The sequence below is a fragment of the Balaenoptera acutorostrata genome, chromosome 5 (assembly GCF_949987535.1).
Source record: "Balaenoptera acutorostrata chromosome 5, mBalAcu1.1, whole genome shotgun sequence".
Lineage (NCBI taxonomy): Eukaryota > Metazoa > Chordata > Mammalia > Artiodactyla > Balaenopteridae > Balaenoptera > Balaenoptera acutorostrata.
The window spans coordinates 71,845,917-71,858,240 of NC_080068.1; the positions used below are offsets into that span (position 1 = coordinate 71,845,917).

At 34.1% G+C, this 12,324-nt stretch overlaps 1 protein-coding gene across 6 annotated transcripts in view; it reads left to right on the forward strand.

Moving 5' to 3' along the window:
• NFXL1 (nuclear transcription factor, X-box binding like 1) overlaps positions 1-12,324 on the forward strand; it is a 53,546-nt gene that overhangs the window by 24,608 nt on the left and 16,614 nt on the right. For all 6 annotated transcript variants that reach the window (XM_057547303.1, XM_057547302.1, XM_057547304.1 and 3 more), the window contains 6 exons: positions 640-760; positions 991-1,150; positions 1,881-1,972; positions 7,863-7,884; positions 8,694-8,834; positions 11,488-11,654. In XM_057547303.1, the coding sequence (XP_057403286.1) occupies positions 640-760; positions 991-1,150; positions 1,881-1,972; positions 7,863-7,884; positions 8,694-8,834; positions 11,488-11,654 (703 nt within the window). The remainder of the gene's footprint in view (positions 1-639; positions 761-990; positions 1,151-1,880; positions 1,973-7,862; positions 7,885-8,693; positions 8,835-11,487; positions 11,655-12,324) is intronic.

Here is a 12,324-nt window from a genome sequence, read left to right on the forward strand (position 1 = left end):
GGAAAATTGACTGTACTTGTTAATAACCTTATGAGAGAAGTCACTCTTATTGGAGAATTTATCTAATAATAATGTACTTGAATAGATGTATGTATGAAACTAAGCCAAAAAGATTATTGCTAACATTAGATTTTCCAAAGACTTAGCTCCATTTTGCTGGTGTAGTTTTGAATGAGTAATGTGTTAAATTTGTTATTTAGAACAGAACTTTTAGCAAATTTTAAAGAAAATTCTAAAACTTTTTATTGAAGTACCAGTGTAGATATAGAAAAGTATACAAATTGCAGGTGTACAGCTTGATGACTTTTTATAAACTGAACATAACCATATAACCAGAACTCAGATTATTAAACAGATCATTACCAGCATTTCCCAAACTTTTTGTGTCCTTTGTAATCATCATCCTGATTTTGAACAGCATAGATTAGTTTTTCCTGTTTATTTTATATAAATGGAATCATACTGTATATTCTTGGTGTCTGATTTTGTTTGCTCAATGTTATATGTGTGAGGTTCATTCATTTATTCTCATCCTAGAGTATCCCATTGTGTGAATATACTAAACTTATTGATTCTACTAGTGATGGGAATTTGGGTAGTTAAGGAAATTTCTCTTTAAGTTTCAGACTTTTTTTTCAGGTAGCTGTTATCCCTGCCCAGAAACTGTAGATGTGAAGTGCAATTGTGGTAATACAAAGGTGACAGTACCCTGTGGCCGAGAACGTACCACAAGACCCCCCAAGTGCAAAGAGCAGTGCAGGTTAGTACAAAGCTCTGTACAGACTTACATCTGGTGTCTTATAGATTTAAATTCATACCGATTTTTCATTTTGTTAGTATTTTCAATTTTGCTTTTATGTTCTAAAATATTAATATTCACAGTATGCTTATTCTGTATGGAATCAGAAGATATATAAATAGATAATTGCACTTTAGATATAATTGTTCAATGATCAAAAGTAATTTTAAAAATTGTACTTTATGATTTAGTCGACCACCAACTTGCCATCATACAAGTCAAGAAAAACATCGCTGTCACTTTGGCTGTTGTCCTCCATGTCATCAACCTTGCCGAAAGGTTTTGGAGAAATGTGGTCACTTGTGTCCTGCTCCATGTCATGATCAAGCATTAGTAAAGCAAACTGGCAGGGTAAGGGAACAGTACTATTAAGACATAATGCATTGCTGTGGGTCATATTTTCTTAATTTTACTTAGTCATTTCAGCAAGCAATGATTAAGTACTTATTGGGTATTAAACACTGTGGTAGGAGCTGGGGTAAAAGGTAAATAATACTTGTTTTTTGTCTTAAGAAATTCACAATATAGAAAAGGAGAGAAACCAATAAACAAATGTTTGCAAGTACAGTGTGATAGTCATGTTATAGTCATCATACAGATGAGTTTGTCAGTCTTCCTTCATATACTGTAGTTTAGGGTTGTAAATATCTCCTGGTTTCCTCAAAGATTCATTCACATATTCAGTGAATATTTATTGAATTATTACTATGTGTTAAGCATTCTTCTAGGTGCTGGGGAGACAACAGTGAACAAAATAATGGAGGTTAAATTCTATTGGTGGAATATGGATTTTACAATTCTGTGTTTTATTCTTTTGGAGTGAAGGAGTCTATACTGCCTTTGTTCTGTCATTTAAAAACTGGAATCTGGCTCAATTTTTAATATAAACGTGTTAGAGGGGAACAGTCTGATAGAATTTAAGGATGGAATAAAATATTTCAATAAGCACAATTTGTTGAGTACTTGAAAAAATTTCAACCGGCTTGAGCAGAGGATTCGTGGAACTGTTTTCTTAGATCCTTAAATCGGCTATATGATTTAACCCCTCTGACTTAAAAATTGTTATTTATTTTACTTGTAGCACCAGCCTTCAGGCCCTTGGGAACAGCCTTCTGAACCAGCATTTATTCAGACTGCATTGCCTTGTCCTCCATGTCAAGTGCCTATTCCTATGTAAGTATTAGAATTTTAGCTTTTAAAAAAAATCTTTTGACATAGTTCAAAGTGTATCTTGAGAAACTTCTCCCCTTTTTCTTTCTTCAGTTCATCGTTATTTCAGGCCTAGCCTATAAAGTAGTCTCTCTTTCTGTTTCATTCTTTTCCAAATACATTTTGCATACTGCTTAAAACGCTCCTCTAGATATCTTTTTTGAGTCATTTTCCCCAGCTAGAGTTTGATGGGTCAGTATAGCTACTCCTACTCTCTTTTGGTTACTGTTTGCATGGATAAATGGACAGATTCTTAGAAACACACAAACTACTGAAACTGAATGAAGAAGAAGTAGAAAATCTGAATATACCTAGTAAAAAGACTGAATTAGTAACCAAAAACTTACCACAAAGAAAACCTCAGGACCAGTGACTTCACTGGTGAATTCTACCAAACATTTAAAGAATTAACACCAGTGCTTTCACTAAGCAGGGACATTTCCTGACTCATTCAGTGAGGCTACCATTTCCCTGATAATAAACCAGAAAAAGACATCACAGGAAAACTGCAGACCAATATCCCTTTTGAATATAGATGCAAAAATTCTTAACCAGTTACTAGCAAACTGAATCTGGCAACATGTAAAAAGATTTATACATCATGACCAAGTGGGGTATATCCCAGAAATATGAACTTGAATCAACATCAATCATTCATTCATCAATCATTGATTCAAATAAGTCACTGTTAATACTTTATCAGTAGAATAAAGGACAGTTGATAGATGCAGAAAAACATTTGACAAAATCTGACATGCTTTCTTGAACACTCAACAATCTTGGGATAAAAGAGAACTTCTTCAACCTGATGAAGAGCATCTATGAAAACCCACAGTTAACATCACACCTTTATACTCCAATAAAGATGTTAAAAAAAAAAAATCACACTTAATGGTGAAAGATTTAAAGCTTTCCCCCTTAAGATCAGGAATAAGACTAGGATGTCTATTCTGCCACTTCTATTCAATACTATATTAGAGGTGCCAGCTAGAGCAATTAGACTAGAAAATGAAGAAGTAAAACTATTTGTATTTTCAGACGACATGATCATGTATATAGAAAATCCTAAGGAATCTTCACAAAAGTTATTAGAGATATTAAATAAATTCAGTAAGTTTATAGGAAACACGATGAATATACAAAAGTCAATTTTATTTCTATACACTGACAGTGAACAATCTGAAAATTGAATTAAGGAAACAGTTCCATTTGCAGTAACATTAAGAAGAACAAACGTTTTGTTTATTTAACAAATTTAATAAAAGAAATCCAAGATTTGTACACTGAGAACTATAAAACATTGTTGTAAGAAATTAAAGAAGACCAAAGACTGTAGTACTGGCATTCAGATAGACATAAAGATCAAGAGAATAGAACTGACAGTCCAGAAATAAATCCATACATTTATGGTCAATTAATTTTTGACAAAAGTGTCAGAATAATTAAATGGGGGAAAGAATGCTTTTCTCAACAAATGGTATTGGGACAACTGGATATTCACATGGAAAAAAATGAACTCAGACCCCTACCTCACAACATGTATAAATAGTAACTCAAAATTGATCAGAGGCCTAAAAGTAAGAACTAAAACTATTAAACTCTTAGAAGAAAACAGGTGTAAATCTTTGTGTCCTTGGATTAGGCATTGGTTTATTAGATATGACACCTAAAGCATAAGCAACAAGAGAAAAGATAAATAAATTGGACTTTATGAAAATTGTCAGAGGACATTATCAAGAAATTGTGCTTTAAGGACACTATCAAAAAATTGAAAAGATAACCCACAGAATGGGAGAAAATGTTTGTAAATCATATATCTTTTTTAAAATATTACTTATTAATTAGTAATATTATTTACTTAGTCTATACCTATGTAAATCATATATCTTTCATATTATCCAGAATATATAAAGAATTCTTAGACTAGAGACCAAAAGACAAATAATCCAATTTAAAAATGGTCAAAGGCTTAGAATAGATATTTCTCCAGAGAAGATCTACAAATGGCTAGTAAACACGTGAAAAGATGCTCAATATCATTAATTAGAAAAATGTAAATCAAAACCACCAAGAGATACCATTTTACATCCACTAGGAAGGCTAAAATAAAAAAGACATATGATGTGTTGGTGAAGATATGGAGAAGTTGGAACCATTATACATTGCTGTTGGGAATGTAAAGTGGTGTAGCTACTTTGGAAAATAGTTTGGTAGTTTCTCAGGAGACTAAACATAGAGTTACTATATGACCCAGCAATTTTACTCTTAGGACTATACCCAAGAGAACTGAAAATATAGATTCATAAAAACTTGTACATGAATGTCCATAGCAACATTATTATTAATAGCCCAAAAAGTGAAAACAATTTTTTATCAACTGATGAATGGATAAACAAAATGTGGTATAGCCATACAATGGTATATTATTCAGCTATAAAAATCCATGAATTACCGACACATTTACATATTACGTGGATGAACCTTGAAAACAGTATTCTAAATGAAAGAAGCCAGACACAAAAGGCCGCATGCTATTTGATTCTATTTATATGAAATGTCCAGAGTAGGCAAATCCACAGAGACAGAAGGTAGAGTAGTGGTTGCAGGGGCTGGGGATAGGAGACCATGGGGAGTGACTGCTAATAGTTTCAGGGTTTCTCTTTGGGTTATGAAAATATTCTAGAATTAAGTAGTGGCGATGGTTACACAACCTTGTGAATATACTAAACTCCTCTGAATTGTACTCTTTAAAAGTATACATTTTATGGTATGTGAATTTCATCTCAGTTTTTAAAAGGAGAAAAACATGTAGGAAGATCCTTCTAATTCTGATATGATTTTTCAGTGACATGTCTAACAAAATTATTATTGTAAAGGATATATTAAAAAATATTACTTGTCATATGAACTCTCCAGTTAATATAATTTCTTATTAGAGGACAGTGTTCCTGTTTTCTTGCCCTCTTGTTTTAAAAATCACATTATGTTTAATAATAATTTGGCCATGTGATAAAAGAATTCTGAACATGTGCATATAACGCATATAATATGTGCTGTATCATTTAGGGTGCCTTTTGTTTCAAGTAACAAAAACCCTAAATAAAAAGTGACATTGTAACATTTATGCCTTGCACAGTTAGACTGGAGGTAGAACTGCTGCTTCATGGTTGGTTAGTCTGGTTGATTCAGTGATTTATGGTCAAGGGCCCAGATTCTGTCTTTACATTTTATCCTCAGTGTGTCCTCTTTGCTCTCAGGCTACTTGCCCTTCTGATAAACTTCCCATCCAGTTCGTGAAGTTTCCAAAGGGAGAAATGGACACTGTTTAAGCCTTCAGTCATCATTTTCTTCTTTATTTAAGGACTGAGGAAACCTTTCCCAGAAGCCCCATAGTAAAACTCTTTTCACATTTCACTGGCCAGAATAGGATCACAAGACAATTTCTAAACCAGTCCCTTGAAAGGGAAATGAAATATTTGTTTTGTTTCCTTAAATAGACTGGTTTTTTTAGGTGATTTTTTAGGTTTGCAGGAAAATTTCACAGAAAATACAAGGAGTTCCCATATGGTCCTGCCACACACACACAGTTTCCCTTAATATCTTACATTAGTGTGGAATTGTACTCTTTAACGTATAAACTTTATGGTATGTGAATTTTATCTCAGTTTAAAAACCAAAAACATGTATAAAGATCCTTCTAACTCTGATATAATGATTTTTCAGTGGCATGTATAACAAAATTATTATTATGAAGTATATGTTGAAAAATATTATTTGTCACATAAACTGTCCAGGTAATATAATTTCTTTCTTAGAGTAGAATTTTTTACAGTTGAGGAACTGATATTGATACATTATTATTAACTAAAGTCTATAGTTTACCTTGGTAAAGGTTTACTTTTTCGGTTGTACGGTCCATGAGTTTTGATAAATGCATAATCTCATGTATCCACCATTACAGTACCATATAGAACAGTTTCACTGCCCTAACAACGTCCTGTTCATCCCTCACCTCCCCAGCCCTCAAGCCTCTAGAAACTGTTGGTCTTTTTACTCTCTCTATAGTTCTGCCTTTTTCAAAATGTCCTATAGTTGGAATCCCACAGTATATAGGCTTTTTAGCATATTGCACTTGATAGTATGCATTTAGGTTTCCTCCATGTCTTTTTACAGCTTGATAGCTCATTTCTTTTTATTGCTGAGTAATATTCTATTGTATGTATATACCACAGTTTGCTTATTCATTCACCTATTGAAGGACATTTTGGTTGTTTCCAAGTTTTAGCAATTATGAAGAAAGCTGCTATGAACGTTCATGTTCACAGAACATGTGTCCATGTTATTGTGTGGACATATGTTTTCAACTCATTTGGGTAAATATTTAGGAGTGCTATTTCTGGATCATGTGGTAAGTCTATGTTTACCTATATAAGACACTGCCAGACTAACACAGTGGCTGTACCATTTTGCATTCTCACCAGCAATGAATGAGAGTTCCTGTTTCTCTACATCTTTGCCAGCAAATGCTCTTGTCAGTGTTTTAGATTTTAGCCATTCTAATAGGTATGTAGTGGTATCTCGTTTTAATTGGCAGTTCTGTAATGGCATATGATGTTGAGCATCTTTTCATATGCTTATTTGCCATTTGTATATCCTCTTTGGTGAGGTGTCTGTTCTCTGCTCAAATCTTGCCCATTCTTTAATTGGCTGTTTAATTTCTTATTATTGAGTTTTTAAGAGTTCTTTTATATTTTGGATGCAAGTTCTTTACAAGATATGTGTTTTCCAAATATTTTCTCCCAGTCTGTGGCTTGTCTTTTCATTTAAGTGTTTTCATTTAACTCGTTTTTATTTAAGTGTTTTTGGCAGAGCAGATGTTTTTGGTTTAATGAAGTCCAACTTAACCATTTTTCTTTCATGGATTGTGTTGTATTTAAAAAGTCATCGCCAAACTCGAGGCCACCTAGATTTTCTCCTATGTTTTATAGTCTTGCATTTCACATTTAGGTCTGTGATCCATTTTGAATTAACTGCTGTGAATTGTATAAAGTCTGTTTGTATTTTTTTCCATGTGGATGTTCCTTTGTTCCAGCACCAACCGTTTGTTGAAAAGACTGCCCTTTCTCCGTTTGATCGCCTTTCTCCTTTGTCAAAGATCAATTGGCTATGTTTGTGTGGGTCTATTTCTGGGCTCTCTGTTTTGTTCCATTGATCTATTTGTCTGTTCTTTCACCAATACTATACTGTCTTGATCACTGTAGCTTTATAGTAAGGCTTGAAGTTGGGTAGTGTCAATCCTCTGCCTTTGTTCTTCAGTACTGTGTTGGCTATCCTGGGTTTTTTGTCTTTCCGTATAGACCTTAGAATCAGTTTGTTGATATCCACAAAATAACTTGCTGGGATTTTGATTGGAATTGTGTTGAATCTAGATGAAGTTGGGAAGAAGTGACATTTGAACAGCATTGCACCTTTCTATAGATGAACATGAAATATCTCTCCATGTATTTAGATCTTCTTTGATTTCTTTCATCAGTGTTTTGTAGTTTTCTTCATATAGATCTTGTATTTATTTTGTTAGATTTATATCTGAGTATTTCATTTTTGTGTGTGCTAGTATAAATGGTGGTGTGTTTTTAATTTCAAATTCCAGTTGTTCATTGCTGGTATTGTAGGAAAACAATTGGCTTTTGTATATTAACTTTGTATCCTGCAACCTTTCTGTAATCACTTATTATTTCCATGTGCTTAATTTTTATTCTTAACAGAAAAACCAGTAGAGTTAGCATCTTTGCTTTAAAAATATTCTTTTTGAAGACTGTATAATGTTTCATTTCATTTTATTTTTTTCTTGCAGGGAATGTCTTGGGAAGCATGAGGTGAGTTACAGGCACAAACTTTAAGTAAAGCTTGTAATCTGTGTACCTCTTCTATATGATGGTTAGCAAAGTCAATGTATTGTCTTTTTAGTGCTCTAAAGAGTACAAGAGTTTGTCTACGAATTTTTAAAATACACAGTGCTTTTATTGGAGATTTAGCCTATGTATATGCATTCACTGCAGAATCATTACACTGAATTTCCCTTTTAGGAATAGAATGTTTTGCTCCTTGGCATTCATTCTTTGGGTGTTTTTGGATAGGTTACTTTGATTTTAGACAATGATGATGACAACAATGACAGTGATGACAATGCTAATTCTTTTTTTTTTTTTTTTTAAAGTCTTATTTATTTATTTATTTATTATTTATTTATGGCTGTGTTGGGTCTTCGTTTCTGTGCGAGGGCTTTCTCTAGTTGCGGCAAGCGGGGGCCACTCTTCATCGCGGTGCGCGGGCCTCTCACTATCGCGGCCTCTCTCGTTGCGGAGCACAGGCTCCAGACGCGCAGGCTCAGTAATTGTGGCTCACGGGCCTAGTTGCTCCACGGCACGTGGGATCTTCCCAGACCAGGGCTCGAACCCGTGTTCCCTGCATTGGCAGGCAGATTCTCAACCACCGCGCCACCAGGGAAGCCCCGGTTACTTTGATTTTGATAATAACAATTATTAATGAAAATGTATTAGATGAAACTTGTTCTCAAATGATAACAGAGTCATTTTTGAAACATGCTTCCAATAGGTTGTGTGTGTGTGTGTGTGTGTGTGTGTGTGTCTGTGTTGCTGATTTTCCTTTTTTCTTAAATTTTAAGGTGAGCCCACTACCATGCCACACTGTAGGACCCTACTCTTGTAGGAGAGTTTGTGGACGAACCTTAGATTGTCAGAATCATACATGTATGAAAGAGTGCCACAAAGTAACTGAAATTGATTCCTGCACTGACAAAAACAAGGTAATGTCCTTGGGTTGAATGTATACATGCTTACAGTATGCTTAAAACATTTTTTTCAGTAATTTTGCCATAAATATTTTCCATTTTGCTCTAACTTCTCTTTCCTTTTTCTTGCCCTCATCCCTTCTCCTTCCTTGCCTTTCCTCAGACAACCAACTTTAACAACTTGGTGTATATCTCTCTGTGTCTTTGTGCTAGTTCATAATAATATGCCTTTTAATTTGGTACTGTTTACATGCTATACCTGGGTTAACACATAGGGTTTGATTTTATGATAAAAGTACAGAAATTTTGTCTCTTTTTAGATAGTAAGTAGCAGTATCACCTCTACTGCTATCCATTTATATCTCTGAATTTAGTCTGGAGCATTTGCTCTCAGCTGTTTTTTAAACGTAATACATGAGGTAGATGTTCACAATTTTAATAAATTCTCAATCTTTTGTTGGAAGTAAATACCATCACAGATACGGGGTATGTATAAGTTATGTGAAATTTACTAAAAGCATTTTACAAGCATATGAGAAATCAACCATTCAAAGATGTCTAAAAATTGCCATTTCACAAGGAAAAACAAATGTAGCTAATCAAATTTTAAATAATATTAAATTTTATTTTTAAAATAATTAATGTTTTTTCCTAGGTTTCCATTCTGTAGGGAATCATAATAATATTAGCAAGTGTGATTAATGAGGAATAAGCCAAAGATTTTAAGCTTCATTTTATTATTAAGTAACATTACATTTACAAGTGTTTAAATTATTACTATGAATCGTGTTATTGAAAATTTCACTTGCGTTATTAGATATTTTGGTCTTTGATTTGGTAATTGTAATGCATGACAACATAAATGTCTATAGTATCATTCTTCCTCATGTGCAGATATATATGTAAATCGTATTGCTTATAATTTCTTCACTGAGTCATGCCTTGATCCTCAATAAAAATGTTCTCATGATAAAATGAAAAAGATATTGGAATTATAAAATCAAACTAACATAATGATTCAAAACCACTTTAACTAGTTAGAGAATAGCTGCTGTATGGCTTTCCTCCATTAGACTTCCAGAATATCAGATGAATCAGAGAAAACTCATTTTAAGAAGTGATATGACATGTTTGGGGAATTACCTTGGATTATCCCAACATGGCTTCCTAGTCAGTCAGTGCCTGTGGTAAAATATGGGTGATAAGTTATGTGCAGTTCTTCTCAATTTAGCTACAAGTCCACCCTATCTCCCACTCAGGGAAGGCTACTGCAGTGTAAGTGAGTGGAAATTATATTATTTTGGAGGATAACTTTGCAATCATTCTAATTTATGTATTAAAGGTTAAATAATTCAGAAACTTTAAAAATTAATTCCTTACTGTAACATCTCAATTGAGACCCACTGGAGAAAGGCTCTTAATAGGTCTCTCTTCACCCAAATGCCTTTGGAATTTTTAATGCAGTTTCTACCTTGAGGTATAGCACAGAGCCTATAACACAGCAGGTATTCAATAAGTGTTTACTGAATTGACTGAAATCAAAGCTCTTTTGCTTCTTACCTCTGCTCTGGTCTCTTTCCTTCCCTTGGCTTACCCTCAGATCTCAGTTCAGTCAATGCTATTCTTATGTGGGATGGCTCTGATTGATACCATTAGCAGCAAATATAACCCTAATTCATTGATTGAAAGAAGAATGAGGATATTTTCTCTTTGAGGAAAGCCTGTCATCAAAAACAAATAAAAAAGAAAACATATGTATACGTACATAATCACACATACATAGATATACACATGCATTTCTTCTGTATTATGTATGTTACAGACCCTTGCCACTCAGAGTGTTCTCTGCAGACCAGTGGCACTGGCATCACCTGGAATCTTGTTAAAAAGGCAAAATCTCAGGCCCCGCCTCAGCATTTTAACAAGATTCCCAAGTGATTTTTTTAAAAATTTGGTTGTGAAAGGGAGATAATTAATTTTCTTTTTTATATTAATTAATTAATTTAATTTTGGCTGCACTGGGTCTTCGTTGCTGCACGCAGTCTTTCTCTAGTTGCGGCGAGCGGGGGCTACTCTTCGTTGCGGTGCATGGGCTTCTCATTGCGGTGGTTTCTCTTGTTGCGGAGCACGGGCTCTAGGTGCACGGGCTTCAGTAGGTGTGGCGCATGGGCTTAGTTGCTCTGCGGCATGTGGCATCTTCCCGGACCAGGGCTCGAACCCTCGTCCCCTGCATTGGCAGGCGGATTCTTAACCACTGCGCCACCAGGGAAGCACGGGTGTTGCTTTTTTAGTTAGGTGATGATCGTGCTTCTTGGGTGGAAAATGTTTTTACTCTGTTTTTTTTTTCTGCCACTGACTAAGAAGTAATTAACATTTTAATAGGGATGCTTCATGTAATCACAAGTCCATTTTAAAGGTGAGGCAGTTTGATCAAATGAGGTTTGTAGACATAAAAATCTTTGTGAATAATGGTCCTATTGATGATCTTGCTGTTATTCATTTTGAATATTTTTAAAAGAGTGAAAGCATGGTACCATTTTATTAACTGTATTTCTAAGAGCTACAGAAGTACTTTCTTTTAATGGGATATATAAATTTTATAACTTTAGCATACATAGGAATGTTAGACTTCTGTATTTAGATGAGTTATTTCCTTGGTACTTATCAGGCTGGCCCAGAATGCCTTCAGTGTGAAGAAGGGTGCTCTAAATCACGGCCACCAGGTTGTCCTCATCCGTGTGTTTTGCCATGTCACCCTGGAGAGTGTCCTCCCTGTGTTCAGATGCTTAGAGTAAAATGTCACTGCAAGATCACAAGTCTTTATGTGGAATGTAGGTAAGTGGACTGAAGAAATATTCTTGTTTTACTAAAATCATTTTAACTGGTATATTTTCATAATTCAGAACCCTTTACAGAATAAGGAATATTTTTCAGTGTGGTCCTTAGGGGCTGGAGACCTAGATTTTCCAGTAGAGATCTGGAAGAAAGAAATATAGACTATTTCATCTTCTAGATACTTTACCTTGATTTCAACCAAGACAGTTCTGCTTTTTTCCACTTGGGGATTCTGTATAAGATTTTGTTCGGAAAAAATTTGCTTTAAAAAAAAACAGGAGAAGCACTCCTATAGCAGATTGTTCAGATAACAGTGTCAGCTAGAGTTTTGTTGGATCAAAAGTTGACTTGCACATAGTTACTTAGGCACAATTTTTAAATCATAGATTTAAAAGGTAGCTTTTGTTTATTACAAATGTTGCTGTTATGGCATTTATCATACTAGGGTATGACCTCTATGTTTTCCTTACTTAAAAATGAAATTTTTTGCTTGTGGATTATGTAGAAGGAAAAAAAAATTACATTTTTTTCTGTTTAATCATGATCTAATGTAATTAACCTAACTTGTTCAGCTCCATTTCACTTAAGTCTATAAAGTGGGTTTTTTGTAAGTATATTTTACTCAGATTAAATTTTTTTTATATATAAATTTTTAAAATTTATTTATTTT